General features: G+C 37.2%; 1 protein-coding gene across 4 annotated transcripts in view; it reads left to right on the top strand.

Moving 5' to 3' along the window:
• Nucleotides 1-20,236, top strand: part of DCLK1 (doublecortin like kinase 1) — a 251,398-nt gene that overhangs the window by 177,781 nt on the left and 53,381 nt on the right. For 2 of the 4 annotated variants that reach the window (XM_055702445.1, XM_055702446.1), the window contains exon 6: nucleotides 6,981-7,075. In XM_055702445.1, the coding sequence (XP_055558420.1) occupies nucleotides 6,981-7,075 (95 nt within the window). Of the gene's footprint in view, nucleotides 1-5,889; nucleotides 6,059-6,980; nucleotides 7,076-13,016; nucleotides 17,862-20,236 lie in introns of those variants that run through there. The other 2 variants (XM_055702447.1, XM_005446484.4) reach the window with 2 other exon arrangements.

Raw genomic sequence — 20,236 nt, 5'->3', positions numbered from 1 at the left:
AGGAAGGATACTGCATTTGGATGAACACTGTTTTAGCCTCTGAAATCTCAACTCATAATTTTCAGGACTTGCTCACAACAAAACTACTTTCTGGGTTTTTTTTCAGTTTGAACATCTCCTTCAAAATTACTTCCTTCTCACTTCTCCTCCCCGCTGAGTTATCTACTGTTCCCCTCAAACTGTCACCCACAATATTTCGGATGTTTGAAATCTTTTTTGTAACAGCAATTCAGGTTTGGGGTTAAGAGGAGTTGTTTTGCAGTTTCAGTTATTTAGTGCGACAGGGGTCTGTTTCAAGAGTAACTGAGTTGATACACGTACCTGTTTGGAATGACAAAGGGAACATGTGAAGAACAGATGGAGTAGGTCCTATTACCAAGGGCTGTTTTTTTAAAAAAAAAAAAAAAAATTGCACCTGGGTAAAGAAATCATGAAACTACACCTCAGACTAAAGCCTGATCAAAACTGTAGATGTTCCCTAAAGAAAAAAGTGGTTTGGGATATGGAAATTGGATCTTATTGAAGACTTCTCTAGGGCAGATGCTTGTGCTTTTCTCAGCTATTTAGAAAAAAAGGGGTAGATGTGTTTCTCCACAAAAAGATATGTTTTCATTTAGTTGGATAGTTCATCCCTAAACCATTATCCAGAAACAACCCTTCTTCAGCCACCTGAGTCAAGAAGACCTTTTGGGTCCCAAAGGAAGGAACATATCATATTGTCTTTGGTGAGGTCACATGCTTTCATTCACACTGTTACAGGTACTCAGCTGACAGATTTTGTAATAAATATGCTGAAGCAAAACTTTCCTGAAGCCAAGAGTACAAACCCATGGGAGTGATGGAGTCATCCTACAGACCCAGGGATTTTTAGATGATTTTTACTTTGATCCTGGCTTCTTTTTAATTTTTTATTTATGGTGTTTCTACTTGATACTAATAATTAAAAAACTACGTTTTATCATTTTATAGCCTGTAACAAAAATCAGGAGTTAGTAAGAGAAATAGATTTGGTTAGACTGAATAGTGTAACCCTCTAAAGGGAATAGAAAGTTAAATGCTGAATGAGAAAATGTCCTCAGAGCTGGCACTCCATTCACACAAACTGATTTGAGAATCCTAGTCTTTCTAATTAGGCAAAACAGTTCAAAGGAAATTTTCATTAAAAGTTACATATATGTAGATGCTCTCTCGGTTAGGGTCTACACAAAATTAGCAGCCAAGGTCATAAATATCAGCTGTACTCTGATGAAGTGCAGAGAAAAAAAACAAGAGGCACTTGCCCACCTTATGAGGTTACCAAAAAAAAAAAATAATTACTCGTGGATTCCAGGAAACGATATTTTCAAGGAAGACTCCTGTCTTCTGAGATATCAGGCATGTCTGCAATGTCTAAGTGTCTACAGCACTTCTCTGCTTGAAAGTGTGGACATAGCTGACTTCAGGTTGGGGTAGAAGTGGCCATTCCATGGAGGTTGGTGTGGGCTGAGTGTGTGTGGGGTTTACAGTCCCTGCTGAGCTCTGCACTGCTTGGGTTACGTTGTGTGGCTAACACACGTACCAGTGACTTACAGGGTCTCAGGTACTGGTGGCTACTAAGATACGAATATAAACCTGATCTGAAGGTGATCCCTTTTGCTGACACTTTTAATCTGTTGATCTGTTGATCATGTGAAAACTCTGTATGGGTCTGTCAAGCCTTGTCTTAGTGGAAGAGAGATGTTTGTCTTGTATCTGCATAATCACAGTCATCTGGGTTGGAAGGGACCTTAAAGATTATTGAGTTCCAACCCCCCTGCCGTGGGCAGGGACACCTTCCACTAGACCAGGCTGCTCAAAGCCCCATCCAGCCTGGCCTTGAACACTTCGAGGAATGGGGCGTCCACAGCTTCTCTGGGTAACCTCTTCCAGTGCCTCACCACCCCCACAGTGAAGAAACTTCTCATCATAAACTCTAGAAAAGATTGACTGTAAGAAGGACAGTTTAGAACCAGTTAAAATCAATGCAGTACTCGTTATTTGGAGTTTTTCTCAACCAGTTGCATTCTGATGTAGAACCTCTAAAGCCTTGTCTTTACTGGGGAGTGATAATGAGGGAACTTGCTTAATGTGATGCTTCGGACAAACTGTCTTTCGGAATGAAGAGAAAAATGACAAGGTGTATACAAGTAGAATACAGAAGCAGAAGGAACCAAAAGGCAAGGTATGGTTTGTTCCATAACTACTTTGTAACTACATAATTCTACTGAGGCAAAAATGTTGTTTTGGAAAGAACAGCGACAAACTACAGGAGTAATTGATACAAGGTCAAGTAGTGATCTTGCATCACTATTTTCTAGCTAACGGTTGTTGAAAATTACCTGCACACGTTGTTGTGACTTCTGTAAATCATTTTTTAGTTTATCCTGTACTAGTTGTAAGTAAGTTGTGGCTGCAAAAAAGCCTGCACCATTCTTTTCCTTTGGTCTCATTTTTTCCTCTTTCAACACACTCTTGTGTTTGGCAAACCACTTTTATTAACACACAGAGTCATCTCTAAATGTTTTATAGACTACAAGATGCTAACACATGAACAGGCAGTTTTATAGGAGGGTATGATTTTAATACAGTGCAGTGGCATTGGCAGCTTCTCAGACTGGCACTTGACACTTCCATTCAGCTTTTCTCAGTTTTTATTATTATTATTTAATAAAAAGTTTCCCTATCAAAATTATTTATTGGATTGCCATCAAAGTACATTTTGTTTACAGTGTTTTAACTAGTTCATAAACATCATTATATGAAAACCTATTTTGCATTTATCTTAGTAGATGATGGTATCCAGCTTAGTGTTCTTTTTTGTGGGGTTTTCTACCTTCATGTGTGTGCCAGGTGCTGGAAAAACAAATACGAAGATAGGTTCTTGCTCTGTTATGCGTCCCCACCGAGAGGATGGTAAGGACAGGAGTTCACATGAGCAGTTGCATACCTCTGCTCCGAGCAGCCACAATAATTTTGTTATTGTTTTAGCTTTTTAATACATATTTTTCCTCTGAAATTTTGTATGGATAAATCTTTTTCATGAGACGATGGGAGGGCGCTGTGTGTTAAGCTGAAGTCTCTGACCCCTGCCATTTTATGAATAAAAGTGACAAGAAAACTCTTGCCTCACTCAATAACATGATTAATCACAACAGTGATTTACCAATTTCATATGTCTTTATCTACATAAATGTTCCCTGTAGGAACACGTGCTGTATCAGCCCATGAGAAATGCAGTGCAGATACTGGACAGGAATGCAGTTTCCAACCAGAATGCATTCCACCTAGAAATGATTTTTAGGGTAGTTTAGACTATATTCCACTACTTACTAGGAATGCATTATTATTAAATATTATTGATTTTATTCACATATTTGTTTCTGTGTTGTCTCGTCATGAGCAGTGTATGTAAGAATGGCCTTTGAATTGTCGTGATTGTGTGGAGTTCAGGAAGGGGGTCAGAATCAGTCCAGTCTCTTCCCACTACACAGCACTTAATATCAACTCTATTTGCAAATTCAGTATAGTGAATTACAAGGAATTAGAGTCAGAGGTGAAATGGCCACAAGCCATAAACAAGAAGATAAAAAAGGAGGGGGCTCTGGAGTAGACTGGGGAATTATTAGGAATTGGGATTTCTTGCCTGTTGTGATGTCAGTCTTAAGCATTACATTAATAGTATCGGTAGTAATAGTAATATATATCTGCAGGTATCCAGCATCCAGAAGACAGACATGATGTGCACAGAGAGTTCATTCAGCCAGAACTTAAAGCCTAAGTAGACAAGTAGTAAAGATTATATTACTTGCCTGATGTTGTGCAGGTGCATATAGAGAGTTGGGAATAAAACCCACCTCACCCCAGTCCCTGTTCAGGTTGACTCTAACGTAGACTTTGTATGCCTTTGGTCATCAAAGTTTATTTAATGCAGTTCTGTGTTTGGAATAAAATCCACTAAAATTGGTAGGTGGGGAGAATTTTGATGATTTTGCTTCATCTCCAGCATATCTTAAAACTCTAGGTACATGTGTTTGGATTCATCTTTCCTAGCTTTAGAAGTCTGCACTTCAGTGGATGCTTCTAGGACATCAGGTCCCTTTTAGATGGTTGCTTGGGGATGATACATCTCATGCTATGACAGCAACTTGGTTGAAATAAGGTCTAGAAAACTACTTCAGATGTAGAAGTCAATGCAATAGGTACCTAAAGATCGGTAAAAGGAATTTCATCCTCAGTGCTAACTGTCATCTCTAGTTTCCTAAACATCTCTCCACGGGGAGTCTTTATACACTCGCAAAAACCTTGGCATGTGTTTTAGGTACTTACCACCTTTGTATTTTGGATATGGGTAGGGAGGTGAGCAAATGCCACTTAAATCTCCTGAGGACCTTGATCCATTAATCGTGCTCTTGATTTCAGATATTACAGATGGCCAACACAAGCACAACCATCATCATTTTCCTTTTTCAAAAATGCTGTTGGGGAGAGCATTGGAGCTTAGCTTAAATGCTTTAGATACTCTGGTGCTGGAAAGCGAGTGATTTTTAGGGTTTGTAATACTTTGGTTTTTCATCTTAAACAGATGAAACATGGTACATGGGAAATACATTAAGAGTCAAAGACAACATTGCATCTGTTTGTCTGCATCCACTTGGTAGCTTCAAGTCTTTGTCTTCAGGACAGAATAACGGCAATAGTATTTCTAAGAAAAATCGTTGTTGAAAGTTCTGGGGAAGGAGTCAATCTGTAAGGAACAGGAACCACTGCCTAGTGCTACAAGATTTATTAAAGTGTCTCTGTTATCTTAATTTTTTTCATAATTATAAGACCTGAGAATATCTGCTTGGTTTAAAGAGAAGTCTTGTTACTTAGCAGTCCTGAGGACTAGCTGTATGTGAAAACTAGTAGTTTAGAATTAGTTTCTAAATAGTACCATATTTGTTTATAAGAAGCCCTTTAAAACTGTAAGTTTAAGGTTCCAAAAATCTCATTTTTAATGTCCTCATCTTGTCCTTTTCCTAAATGATTTCAGAAGTATTGATAATAAATTTGATTTTAGTCATTATTGGCCAGACCTATGGGGTGTTTTGCTGAATACTGTATGAACTTCAGTGAATTTGTCCATATGCATGTACTTTCCCACACACACTTAGTACAGCATTTGAATCAGTGCTGATATGTGCCAACTATTGTCCTCTGTACAAAGAGAATTTGAAGCCTACATGTGTAGAATGTTTTTCTAGAAAAGCAGCCTATTTAGATCCAATTCATTTATCTTGTTATTCCTATCGTTATACCAATATATTGCACCTTTGCCTTAAACAATGCCTTGCACAAAGTGATGTTGAGATTTGATCACTCATAGCACCTAAGCACCTAAGCTCTGTTAAGCGATCATTATTTATCATGCAGTATAATGTGTTTTCTTGATGTGAGTGGTGTGGTGTGGTAGATACACATGTTTCTTCCTTATAATGTGTGGGCCCAGTATTAGCCAGTGAGAACAATGTATTATGTAAAAAGTAAGGAAAATCTATTAAAAATGACTCCTGTATTATCCAAAGGAATTAACATTTGCTAGATTGCCAGTCAGCCAAGGTTTTACAAGAGTTATTGTCATTTTGATTTTCAGATGAGTCATTTGGTATATTGCCCCCAAAGGCACCTCATTATGATTCAGTGCACAGCATATAGAATTGCTTAGGCTTTCGGGGCTCCATGGAAAGCGAGTGGGGGTTGCGGTGGCTCAGCGTTGTGAAGCAGCAGCATTATGCTTAATTGACACCTTTGATGTAGCCCTAAGACAGCACCTGCACCTCCCACTGCTGCTCTGAAGACGTCAGCCTTACGCAGAAAAGGCTTCTGCTTATGAATCCTGCATCGCATTCAGCTCACTCTGTGAGCAGCCCCAGCTATCCTTAACTAATCCCATTGCTTCTCATCTTGGCTACAGCTTGGCTTAGTACAGAGCAGGAATTTTGCTGCTTGCTGTTATCAGGTTAAAACAGTAAGATTTTGTCCATGTTAGAACTCATAGAAGGTAAGTCAAATACCTTGTTGATATCCTAGTGTGTAAATATTCTCCTAAGATTCAGAATCTGGGAATTCAATAGTCGATTATATTTTTTTCCTGGTGCTGGCAAATATGGACTGTGATATAACAGTTGCTTGTTTAAGAATATTTACATATATATGTGATCCACGCTTTGTAGTGTTTCTATCTAGCTCAGTGTAAACATTATTGATAGCCTTTTGTGTGATTATTTTGTAGCAGAATTCTGTCCTCTGCTGGTATTGTTTTGTTAATTGAATAGATAATGTCACATGCATGCAAAAGATGCTTCTAACATGATAGGCACTAACATATATGAAGGAACTTATTTGTGAAAGTGATGCTTTGCTGCAAGTCAGACTTGAGGTGTTGCATCCAGTTTATTTGCCTCTAGAAAGCCCTTCTGGGTTAAGTCTGAGGTGATGTTTGGGGTAGATACTACTGCAAAAATCTCTTCAAATGAATGAGTGAGGAACAGCAAGCAGCTGATTTGTTCTTGCAAGCAATACTGCTTTTTGCTTTTGGTGGGTAGCACTTCAAACCATAACTAAATGAATGAAAAGGTTTACATATATCAACTGTCTGTTAAAGTCAACAAAGCATCTTGTTCCCCATCACTTTCAAGCACAGGAACAATACAGTTTTAAGAAAACATGTTCATGTTCTCTGCCATTGACAAAACAGTCTTTCAGGTGTGTTTATTTACTTGCACTCTGTATAAAAATTGGCTTCATGAGCCAAAACACTGAGGAAAAAGTTCTTTTGTGAATTACCTTATTTAATGTTTAAACCATTAAGCAAAAGCAAATTAATCTCTTCAGCAAAGAATGAAAAGATGTATGTTGATTTAACTATTTATTTGCTTTTAATAATGCCTTGTATTTATTTTTTCAATTTATTGCTCTTTTAGTGAATGGAACCCCTGGTAGCCAGCTTTCTACTCCCCGCTCTGGGAAGTCTCCAAGCCCATCTCCCACCAGCCCAGGAAGCCTACGGAAACAGAGGGTAAGGAAATAAGGAAACTGGTTTCTGAGTATGGCTGGGGCCAACCCAGCATAGCCATTACCCGATAGCCTTCCCTCCACTGATTCCTTCTGTTTGGAGTCATAGGGTGGAAGAGCCTGGCTACAGTCCTTGTTGTATTTATACAACACTGAAGTGGAACAGAACAGTTCTGTGCCTGCTAAAATACTAAGTATGCTGGAAATGGATTTATCCTTGAGGGGAAAACCAGGGGTATCTTTCTTCTTTTTTACAAAACTTTTTTTTTTTTTTCGTTAGTTTCTTTTTCCACATGTTTCACAACTGGAAATGTTCACATTGTTAAAGACTTCTTTTTTTTTTTCTTAATTTACCATGGGCATTATGTCACTTATGAAAACTACAAACAGCTTTGATTTTGAAGCAAGGTGAAAGAATGTGCTGTGGAATTTAGCTGTGGATTAGCTGTGATACCATAGCCTTGTGCAGTGGAGATACTATCAGTATCGAAGCAGCATGAGACTTGCCAGTCACTTTGCTGGACCAGAGTTGTTAGGAGCTGTAAGTTCCCTCTAGTATAGAGGAATCTACAATGTGCCTAAGCATCCAGAATTAAGGTAGTACCTATGTTACTGCTGTTAACCCTCTGACAAGATATGACTTGTCAACCCAAAAGGCTCCACATGCTTATTTAATTATTTGTATCTGTTCAAAAGCAATGGGACAGATGTCTGTATATCTTCGCTTCTGCTGTTTTCTAAACTGTGATCCGTTCTCAATGGAAGCTTCCCTAAGGCAGTACTCTGTATCTCTAACTTGTTTATAAACACAGTTTGAACACATGCTTTTTCTGCCTTTTCAGTTTTTAAATAAAGACATAATTTGTGTGTCTCAAAGTAAGTGGATTACGTACAGAATTGGCAGTGCTTGACTTTAGGGGCTGGTGCAGACCTGATTCCCCAGATATCCAGATCAGGAATAGCTGTAGCATGGCACAACTCCCTTCTAGGCTGTGTACGCTCCTTCATGTCTGGCGGGTACCAGGGAGCTGAGGAATTGTGCATGCCCAATCTTTCCTCAGGCTAGGATACAGCCATGGGTTTCTGTCGTGACTTGTTTATAGATGTGGAAACCAACTGTGATCTTGCAGTATAGAGGCAGCCAGTGAGCAGCAGCTTGAAGCCTCAGGGTAGTGTCATGGTTTTCATCATCTGGTACAGGCAGTAAAGATGCAAGTTTCAGTTGGGTAAGCTGGTACTAAAATCTTCTTGAATGCAATATCTTCTACACCTGTTTGTTCTTACTCTCAAAGATTATTAATGAATCATTAATAAGTCATTGAAGAGGGAACAAAGAGTCTTCCAAATGAATTATACATTGATGTAAGGGTGTCTAGATGGATGTTATCAGTATACAGTGGATTTTCATTTGCTGTAACACTGTCTCTTTTCATTGGTAACTTTCCTAAACTTCCTTTCCCACCACTGATGCTTCTCTCTGCACAGTGAAGAAATGTTTTTTCTGTTAATGCTGGTTGGACGGGTGAGTGGGAACTATGTGGTCAGCACCATTAGACATAGGGAGGGGCTGGCCACAAGGTTTCTGAGTTTCAAGTGTGAAGAGGAGAGCAGATGGATTTCTCCTTATCCGGGTTCCCTATGTGGAAGTGTAACAGGATCACCAAGTGGCAGTGTTATGGATGCAAAGGGTTGTATAGTGGTGACATAATCACATTGCTAACTGTATAGAAAATAAATAATGAATTAAACTACAGGAGAGATAAGACATTGTTATGAGATACTCATATCTAGTCCCTTGACCTCGGTAGGGGACCTTTCATGCTTGTCGGGCTTTATTTTAGACAGTTGTTTGGGTTTTTTACCTGACAAAACATGGAATACATTACTGTAAAAATGGATTGCAGTCATGTAAAAATGCATTGCAATAATATTATTTACGTTACAAAATCAACTGCTCGGAAGTTCAGAGATGGAAACTTTACACTTGCTCTGAGAATTTCAGCTGCTTTCATCTCTAACTTGTGAAGCGAATGAGCTAGAAGATCAGTATAAAAACCATATATGGTTGTGTCATTGAAGGTTATAATGTGTATTCCAAGAACTGAATTAGTTCTACGAATAACCATTATGAACATCGGTGCTTACTGATCTTAATTTTCTTGTTAGCAGTCTAAATGGTGTTCTGTTTAGTTTTAGTACTATTGTATGTTGGTATTTAAACTTTATTTAGGGGACAGGTTGTGTGCCATATTGTCATAAACCAAATCTGAACCCAGAGCATTTTACTTTGTCTTCCATGGCTTCAGCTGCAGGGCTGACAGGCCAGCTGCAGAAGGTTTATTCCCTAGGAGGTTTTTGAAGTTTTGGTGTTATGTGATAGACCTACAAGAGAAAAGAGGAGATGATTTCACTGTCCCCAGTGTTGAGAGGTGAGGTATTCCTGCCCTGAAAGAAGTGTTGGCTACTAGAGCCACAGTCTGGGGTTGAAGGTGATGCTGGGCTTCTGGCTGGTCCAGGTTTCTCTCTTTACATGGAGTTTGAGGGAGCTACTGCTTTAGAACTGAAATAAGATGCTGGGTCCTGGGGATGCCTGCTCAGCTGTGTAGTTCATTGGTTTTTCTGCCCCTTTCTTTGTGCAGTCAGAGGAATGCCTGTTCTCTCATGCCATGAGGTTCATGGGGTGCCAGTGATATGTACTGGGTCTGGAAGGCAATGGGGAACATTGACCCTAGCACAGCCTGATTACCTTGATGTAACTAGTCAGTCAGCTCTTCAGCATCCCCATCCATGTGCTCTGAGGGAGTTGTAGGCTTAGTATGTCAAAATAGCAAGGGGTTTGGGCAGGCTGCCAGTGTTTTTCCTGGGAAGTACAGGTGAGAGGAAGTCATGCTTTTAAATTCAGAGGCACAAAAGCAAGGTACATCTGCAAACTGAGGGATTTATCTCTGTGAATAGTAAAGTATAAAAATAGTAGAGATGGTAGAATTTTCAAGGAAAATATTCCTTCTAATTATGGAGTTCATCAGGCAACTTGGAATAGGGGTCAATCATCTTCCTGACATTTCATCACTTACCTTTTCTAACAAAATAAATTCTGGCTTTCCACTGTTGTAAATATAGCCCAAAATGCTGCTGTGGTACCTACTCATGAAAACCATATTCTTATAACCCTACAGACAAACTTTTGTATTCTTAAAAGCCAGAACATAAAAAGATAAAAGTTTTACCCTTTCTAACTTGTATATGTATGTGGCTGAGTTGTTTCCAGAAATTCAGAAATCAGTGAAAGTCATATTTTTATAATCGTGGGTGAAATTCAATCTATATTTGAGGAAAGTGTGATTTGAAAGATAAATTTCATGGGTGTACTACATGGACTTGAAAGTGAACTAGGAACAATTTATCAGCTATCTGAGCCAACTATCATTGAATTATCAGCTTCTGACTACTTTAACTTGCAGGCTGTGTACTATAGTTATGCTTTCACGTAGTTTAATTCTTTCTTTGTATTTATTCTTAAAAAGGAAGTTAATATTCTTGGTTTTAAATTGTTATGTACTTATTGTGTATTTCCACAGAGGATTAAAACATCAGAAATTCAGGTTTATAACAGCTGAAGTAGAGAGTTATTGTGTTGCACATGCATATAGCTCTACCACAATAGAGTACAGTTAATGATGCAGACCCAGAAAAGGTGTCATGGCAATCACAATAATAAATGTACATAATAGCAACCTCAACATTTTATTTAGCTAGCCTTTATAATAGTTTATGAGCTTATTTCCCACTGTCTTGTAATCAGAGCCATTGCTTCAATTAAGGTGTACACATTCTATACTTTATACCTGGTTTTCTGTTGCTTGCCATTATTTTAAATGTGTTTCTTACTTCCCTAGAGACTACAATCTATAAAAGAATAAAAAATTAGATTTAAGGTACCTCTTGACTAATCAGACAAAAAAGTTTAATTCTATGTATATGAGGAATTTTTGACTTGTATGTGGCCAAGAAATCTTATTAATTCAGCAAGTTTTGTCTTTTTATTAATCTATGCAAAATAAAAAATAGATTCTCCTCATATCTTTTCAGAAATACAGCTCTCTGGCTAATTATAGGCAAGGAAAATTCTTGCAGAAAGGAAAACTTAAAAAAAGTTTGAAGTATTTAAAAGTATATGACAAAGCAGAGAAAATGATCCTGAAATCTTGTGCGTGATTTTGCTTTAAAACAACCATAACATTATTGAAATTAATGCAAAAATATTCCCTAAGTATTGAAAGTCAGTTCTTACAAGTATCATCTTTGTAAGTTCTGAATGCTTATTTTTTTATATTCAGGGGAGGGAACAGTGACCTGGAAGATACTACTCAAAAGTTTGGGGTGTTACCTTCTCTAGCAAATCAAAAGATTCTTTTTTTTTCTGTGCTGTGTATTAGAAATTCCCAAAGTGTATATGCTCAAAAGAAATATTAATAATTAACTGACTAGTTGGTATTCAGAATGAGATGGTCTTGTCTGTTTAAAATTCTTCTTTTGTCTAGATTGTTCACAATATAAATGTATTTAAGACCTGATTTTCACTCTGCCACTCTAACAAGTCTGCTACTGTATGTACACATGTCCATTGGCAGAATACGTGCAGAATAAGCATTCTAGGTAATGAAAAACCCCTTTAAGCAACTTAAATCCCCTTTATATCATGCCTGCAAGTAAAACATAAACCTGCATAGATTAGTAAGACCCTTGTAAATTTGAAATTTGTAAAGCATTCATGTTAGGTAGTCCTTGTTTTATAGTATAGCCTTTACTTTTTCTTTTTTTTTTTTTTTTTTCCCCTCAGTTATCTCTCTGTGGTTAAAAAAAAAACAACAAAAAAACCCCCAAAAATCTCCAAAGATCAGCCCTAAAGCTCAGCCTTCCCATTCTCATGTGGTCTTGTATTTTGTCTTATACTTGTTCTGTTGTATTTTTTAAATATGCTTTTTACTTAAAGGAGCCCCCAAAACACCTTAAAGTTATCAGAGCTTGGCTATGATGTGTGCTGGGCACCTGCCTACTCAGCACCCCTCTAAACCATCAGTTATGTTTAATTCATCTTAAAAAGATAGTGCTCTGTCCTCTACTGCTTCTCTTTGCTGAACTTTCTTTTTCATCTAGTGCTATGGGGTATCTTGGCTAGTATTTTTGTGCTTTGTAGGTAGGGTAGGGCAGTGTATCATCACCTAACACCTCTGGCATTTGACGATCATCTGATCCATCAGAGGATGCTCAGAGTGGGTGTTGAAAAAAACAAAGTGGATCGTACACTCAGACTCTCCTTCTGCTGCCATGAGCTGGTTGCTTGGCTACCATCAGAAAGAGCCAGCGACGGGGGGATTTTACATGCTGCCTTTTTACACATCCACACAGACACAGAAAACCTGTGGAAATGAGATACCATTGTCAGTACAATATAGATAATGGCAATATTCTGTCAGCATTCCGGGGCTCAAGTGTGGCTGGATCCATGCTATATCACCCATGGGTGGCAAGTTTTAATTACCTTATACAAGGTAAGCACTTTCCTACTGCTGTTTGCAAAACAGCAAAAAGGGAAATATATTCCCTTTACTATTAAGTTCATATTGCCAAGTTTCCAAACAAATAGGAGACCCTCCAGAACAGGCGGACGTTGTTTTAATAGTGTTTAATAGGAAAGAATCCAATAAAAGAATAATTTCCTCTTAGAATATGTGGTACTTTGAAACTCCAGCTTTGTTTACTAACCGTCTATTTGTTGATTAAAAAATAATTTTATGACATTGAGCCAAAAATCTGAGTGTATAGAATATGTTTATTTTATGTTAAACAATATCTTCTGGTCCACAGTAACAGAAAGAATATGACAGTTGCAGTGCAACAAATCAAACACAATAAACAAATGTATACTGCACTTCATCTTACAGGACCTGTATCGCCCACTCTCTTCGGATGATATGGATTCAGTAGGAGACTCAGTGTAAAAGAGAAAATGGAACAATGTTTATGGTTTGTGATTTGGTGAAGGTTTAACATTTTTAAAGAGAATAGCTGCTAATTTACAGTAATAGTGAATCGCACAAAAGAGTTTTGCATATTTAATATTAAAAACACGGGGCCAAATTAATTCTAGCGTGTGGGGGTATTTTTGGCTTTACCACTGCATTTTAATGCAAGAATTTTTAATGAATGAGCCATTGAATATGTCCATCAGATACAAAACAGCATTGTGCACGCTTTAAGGAACAAAGATTGAATAAGGTGAATATAACGCACAAATCCATAGCGGGCACATCTATGAATAGTGCTCTTTTTATCATCTAAGGTACTGATTATATGTTCTGTTTTTACCATACGTATATTCATTTGGGTATGAACAGTTAATGAATACTTTGCTTTTACCAATGAATAGGTAAAATGCAGAAAAGAAAAATCCTGCCATATTAAATTGCTTGCACCACACTGTCTGATCCTGACACGCACATTTGGAACACTCTAATTTTAGTCTTTTTATCTAAATGAAAAGAGGATGAAGAAATCCCGTGTGGGCACTGGACAGAAAGTAAATGCTTTCAAAGCAGTGTTCAAGTTCTCTTCTCTGCATTACCATTTGATGACTGTAAACAGAAGGGTGTTCACAGGCAACATGAATGTTTTACCTGGCAAGGGCTGTTAATACTGATCATCTCTGTGTTGCAAGTAAATATGGACAGATTTCTAAATGAGAAAATATGGGGACCTGCTGGCTAGCAGCGTCATCTGACACACGTGATGAGACCTTTTGGGAAAAAAAAAACCATTTTGCCTGAGAAACTAGTGATTATTTTCACTTCTGTTAAGGACAGGAACATCATTTTTTATTTGCTGTAATAAGACATCTTATGCATTTTAAAATGAAAGCCTACAGAAATGGCAGTACTGTAAATCATCCCTCTATTGACCTAATTTCTCTGTTTGCGTAATTTCTAGAGATGGTCATTTTGTACAGCATGAATATGCAAAACTCCTTTAGTGTTAAAGTAGGTCATGCATTATAACCAGTTGCTTAACAAATATCTACTAATTTTATTTGTTTTCTGCTGCTTTATTGTGAGACTCTTAGTCTAATTTACATAACAGCAATATTTCCCATCATATGTTGCATATTGCTTTAAAATTTATCTGTTGTATTTAAGCTGATAGTGTAGTGATCACGTTTTTACTGACTTATACCTTTCCTTTCAGTATCTCAAATAATAATGATTTAAGAATTAGAAATAAGTGTGATTCTGGTCCTCAACAAAAATCCATAGAGATTATATTTTTGAGCTACGTAGTGATGATTTAATATATTTTGCAATCAGGGAAATTTACTTAATAGCAGAAAATTTTAGCTGCCACATGCCAACTTTTAAATGTAGTGAAATAATTCCTTTACACTGATTTGTTCACGATAAAATTTGGCAGCTGGAAAATGTTGGCATGTGATGTGGCTCCACTGTACGAGTAATCATTTTCTTTATGGAGGATATTTTCAAAAAGAAGTAGAAGGGCAGCAGAATACAAAACTTACCTTCTCTGTTTTCAATACTTGGTTCCAGTATCACCTGGAGAGAAAGTCATTGATCTGGCAGGTTTGTTGAAGCAGTTAGGTCGTTTCCTTTTGAAATGCATGTTTTTCCATTCCTGCTTCAGACTTCAGATCTAAAACTGTTCCCAGCAATAGGAACAGTCCCTGTGTCCCCCACCGCACCCCGATCCTAAAGCTGTCCTGTTCTACTGAAAAAGTTTGCAGCTGTGAATTTACTTGCATTTTTGCCTGTTATGAAGGTATGTCTTTGCAAAATATCATTACTTAACCCCAAGAAATGCATATTATGTAAAGGTGCATTGGGATTAGTTTCCAAAAATTCAGACAACTCCACCAGACTGATACTGTAGTTTTGAAAATTGTTTTTTCCTGTAAAGAAAAGAAATTACAGGAATATTATTTTTCCTCCCCTGTCCCATGTAGGCTATTGCTGTTTAAAGCAGTTCATTAAGAATGTTTGTTCTGCGCAGGGAGCGCAGATTGCCAGCAAACCTGAATCCCACAGCTTTGCTTAGTTGTGGAAAAGAAAAATGGACCTTATATCAGTAATTGTTATCATAGCGAGTTCTCCATCAAGACTGTTTCAAAGAATATGCTAGTCCATAACATTTAATCATTTCAACATATGACTTGTATTAAGGGGCTATTCAGGGGCAATATGTATCATTAATATTTCATTTAAGGAATGAAAGTCCCTTGGAGATTGAAAAGGTACACTGTTTATAGACTTTGAGATCCCTTTTGTGTGGAATGTAATTCCCATTATACATGAGCAGAATGAAATGTTTCTTTTAAGCAAGACCAGAAGGTTTCAGTTTATGGGTGAAACTGAAATTGTGTTTCTTGATGCTGTAGTTCTGCTTGCAACAGCACAGGTTTTAGTTTGTCCCTAGATTTCATCGACTTCATTAAATAACAGAATAGCTTAAGCAACTTTATAGTGTTTGAACCTCTTATAGTTCTCTGTATGCTGCATTATTTGTGCCTACTCTAAGGTGATTATGATGTAGCTAAAGAGTCTTGTATAGATTGTGAATGCTTTGCTTCCCTTTGAACTTTATGAATCCTTGTGATTATTTCCCTAATGCTTTCTGCAACTTTCTGGGTTTTTTTTAATCTCTTTTCTTCTTCTTTTACGCAACAAACAGTTCACATGTGAAGCACAGAATGTGTATGTTTATATTTATACGCACATACACACACATACATAGATTAATGGCTTTGAAACCCATGCACAGTTATGACACATTTGTGGCTTTAAACAGATATGTGGGGAAAATGTCTTTATGGGAGGATGCTCATCTGGTGGGATTTGCTACAGCTCTGTTAAAGGCAGTGGAGCTGCACTAACCTGTACTTGCTGCGCAGCTCCCCCGAGGAAGTCTGTACGGTTTTAAGAGATCTCATGTACATCAAGGGCTAAGTTCTGCTCAGTTTGAACTTAGTGGCAAAACCATGATTGACTGCAAGATGGGAAGGATAGGACCTTATACCCAGATACATATACACAGACAAAACATTAATCATAAATCTGAAATGGTATTATTTTGACACATTCAGACTTGTGTCTCCTCTTGAACGTCACTGTTTCTTTGTTGAAATCAGTAAAATCTTTAACATTCATTATCCACTGCAAAAATTGCTTTTTAATTTGTAAAATATAATTCAGCAACAGCACATTATATTCAGTTATTTTTCTCTTTAACCCATTTTCACAGGGCATATATGGCTGTAAAATGAAAATTCTGGGGCACTAATATTGTGGCTATAAACGTATATTATAAGAAAGGATACCATAATGTTAGACAGCCTTGAAGAACACCTGGGTTGAGATTGTGTGCTGTAGCAATTTAAATAAATAGTCATTTTTGCTTTTACAGTTTCATACTGTGATGTGAACTTTATATAGCACAGTATGTTACAAAAGATGTCCTACAACTCTAAATGTTAAAATGAATTAACAGTAATATAGAATATAGAAAACAACCTCTGATCAACCCAAGTGTACTGTTTTGTTAAAAATAGTAGAGAAATGAACAAACCGAAAATCTTTATGGTGCTAAATTACCTCAACACTTGATGAATATTTAGATTAATGTTGTCTGTGCTTTTTCTTGTATCCAATTAATGGTATTCAACAGAATACAAGATTGTTCTTTATTTAATATTCACTTTCAGTTTACCTGTTAGTGACAGGATGAGAACTTGTAACCATGAGTGATGAATAGAAAAATAACCTTATGTCACGCAGCCAGCAGTAGCTTTACATGCAGAGCAAAGCAAGCAAGTGGTTGTCACACTCCTTGGAAATGGGGGTGCTGGCCCCCAGGAAACCCCTCGGTTCAGAAAGCAGGGCTTGCAGAGCAGAGCAGAGGCTATTCTGAGCCGTATTTGCTGTCATTAACACCTTTCAGCTGGCTCGGGTTTGCCTTTTTCGCCATGCACCTGGTCTCAGGCTGGCTGAGCGCCCTAACTCCCCGTGGACGGCAATGGGTATGTAGATACATGTGTTGTGTATGCACACATTAGCGAAGGGTTAAAAACACACGCGGTGCACACATACATAATTGTATGCATTTTAGTGTCTGTATTTGCGCATGTTGCTTATATTCAAATTTGCTTAAATTAACCCTCAGCAGTGAAGTCTGAAAAAAAGCTGTACTGTATTCAGCGTGTACTTGTTCTCTGATGTTATATGAGGTAATTAGTTTGTGGTTTGCCCTGCAATACAGTGTTTTGGAATTTGGACTCTAGTGAAAGAGGAGCTAACAATGTTTGTGCTAAGGCCTCTTCATTTTGTTAGTTGCACTATGATATTGTAAATATTGGCACATTTACAACATAAGTTTAAGATTTTACGAAGTTATGCATACAATTATTTTTTTTAAAGAAAAGTGCTTGGATATTTGCTTTTTAAAATATACCATTTTTGTATTAATGTGATGCAGGAAACCAAAAAGAAAGCTGTTGATTTATCAACAAAAAAATGTAAAACTTGCAAAAAAAATAATGCTGATGAATGTTTTATTTCATATAATCAGCTGAAGAAAATCACCTTCATTTTTGTGCCATTGTTTCATCATACTGTGTTGTACTTGTGTTTCATATTTGACCACGTCATCCTGTTGCAATTTGTTGTTTCTCTAGATTTAACATTACTGTAGATTATTGTAAGCGATGTAATAAATATATTTAAAAAATACGCACTGTTCAGTGAGTTTATTTTGGAAACATGATTAACAGCTTTAAAAAAATACTTGCAGTTGGTATTGCTTGTTCATTTTGGATCAGCATTGTCCATCTAACAGTTCATTTAGTATAATCATATGGGATCCATGCATCCTAATGGGTTCCTTTAGATTTTAGATACATTCAGTGTCTTTTTAAATAATAAACTGTGGGCTCTAGTGTGTGCATACTGAAGATCCTTCAAGGAAGAATTTGGTTTCTAACAGGTCTTTTGGAGACAGTAAATATACCTGCCTTGAATTGCTTATGGGTAAGTTTGTGTGCACGCAATGGGGTAGATTTGACGTATGAAGTGAGAAATTAGTAGATGATCCAAAGCAAAGTACAGCTCCCTGCTGACAACTCAGCTATAGCAACACTCCTCTTAAGAAAAGAATTAGGAAAATATGCCTGTGAAAATCTGAGAGTACTGAAACGTACCCACAGAGTTTTAAAATAAGTACCTTGTTTTCTTGATATATCTTTCCGCTCTTTAAAAATACATATCTATAGCCTTTTTATTTTTTGTTTGGTGGGGGCGTTGAAAGAGAGATGTTACAGTTTCTGACATGTCATCTGCCAGTCTGATGCTTCAGCTGATGTTCAGACACTCTCCTAGAGAGATCTATGGTCCTGATAAAAGTTTTAGTTTTGAAACCATCTTGGCTGCTAGTAAATAGGTCTGCCTAAAAAAGTTGTACAGACATAGGAAGGAAACAGTACTGTAGAAATGACGAAGAGTAGAAACAAAATAATTGAGGTTTCTGTCCCTACCAAGTAACAGTTAAGAATGCCAGGAAAGCTTTTAAAATGCAACTCAAATAGATTCAAAATAGAAGTGGTGATTGTGCTGTGTCCTTAATTAGGTGGAAGAAATAAGAACCTCCTTTGATGGCCTTTCAATTTTTGTTCTGTAGTTGAGTGGAAACTTTTAACTGTGTATAACTTTAGAAAAGGAAAAAGGAAACCTTCACATTGCATCACTTCATATGTAACTTTTTATGTTAACCACAGTATGGATACAGTAATGACAGGTCAGCTTCCGATACCATGAATCTGATACTTTTTTTTTTTTTTAGATCATCAATCTTTTCTGGAGAATGCCAAAGACTGAGTGACCCTACAGTCTGAATTATGGCTCAGCTTTGGAAGCAGCTGTTAGGAGCTAGGGGAGGTTGGATTTAAGTTTACTGTTAAATACCATATAGGAAACTGTATTGGTCTTTCAGAATTGCTTTGTTGCACAAATCAAATGAGTATAAAGGAGTTGATGCTGCAGCTTAATAAGAGGATCCTAATAAAACAAAGTGCTTCAGCTTGAAAATTTAACTTTCAGTCTGTTAGCTCCATTTCCTTGCAAACTCCCTCATTTGTCCCTCTATCCCTCAAAGAAGAAAACCAACACAAGTTCCTGAATGGCACACAGCAGATTGTTGCTTGTGTCATTCGAATTTAACTCTTCTCCAAGCTGTGTAAATCCTGAATTGCATAAAAGAAAAAGAAAAAAATAATTTCCCTATGTAGGGCCTCTCAAGTATCTAACTAGATAGGGCAGGACACAGAATGGTGGATAAGTAGTAGAGCAGGTTTGCATATGGTTTTTGTCATTCCTTTCCAGATAAAGCAGTTTATAAATAAATTTGGATCTCTGTCAGTTTAGTGTAGTGTCGAATTTGAAAAGAAAACAATTGCATAATTTCTTTTTCTATACATTGAATTCCATTGGCTTCCATTCTTTCAGCATGAATATTGTGGATTTGATGTTTCTCCATGAAGTAATTTTTTTACCATCTCTGTACTGTTTACATGAAAACTTTTTCCCCCATCTCAGCTGGCTGGGCCAAAAAATGTAAACCATTAAACAAAAGAAAACAAAAAAACCCGACTTTTCACTGGATAGAGCTTAGAGAGGGAGTTTCAGTGCAACCCTTTCTTCTCTCTAAATTGAATAATAAAAAAATAGTTTGTTTTCTTAAAAGTTGCATCAAGATATATTATTTTACTGTTTTAAACCAGCTGTTCTCTGCTTTCCCTTTTGTTCTCTGGAGATGTACCATTTTGTTGTATTAACTCAGTTTCTTGCTCTGGACTGCTACATGTTAGAGGAATTTTTTGAGCCCTTCAAAGTCCTTCAAAGCGAATACCTGCACTGGACTGTTGTCTTTATTTTACCATTAACTGTGATGATCTTGAGGGTAAGGAATTGACTATGTCAGGAATTCATGATTGTAATTGACTATGTCAGGAATTCATGATGGTTACCTTGCAAAGGTTATTTATAAACAGACTGAACACTAGTATGGGCTCCAGAAGAGGTGAGCATGGTTGCTTAACTGTTTAGTTTTGGCT

This window comes from Falco cherrug, chromosome 2 (genome assembly GCF_023634085.1).
Source record: "Falco cherrug isolate bFalChe1 chromosome 2, bFalChe1.pri, whole genome shotgun sequence".
NCBI classification, from domain to species: Eukaryota; Metazoa; Chordata; class Aves; order Falconiformes; family Falconidae; genus Falco; species Falco cherrug.
This window is presented reverse-complemented; position numbering and strand designations above follow the sequence as displayed.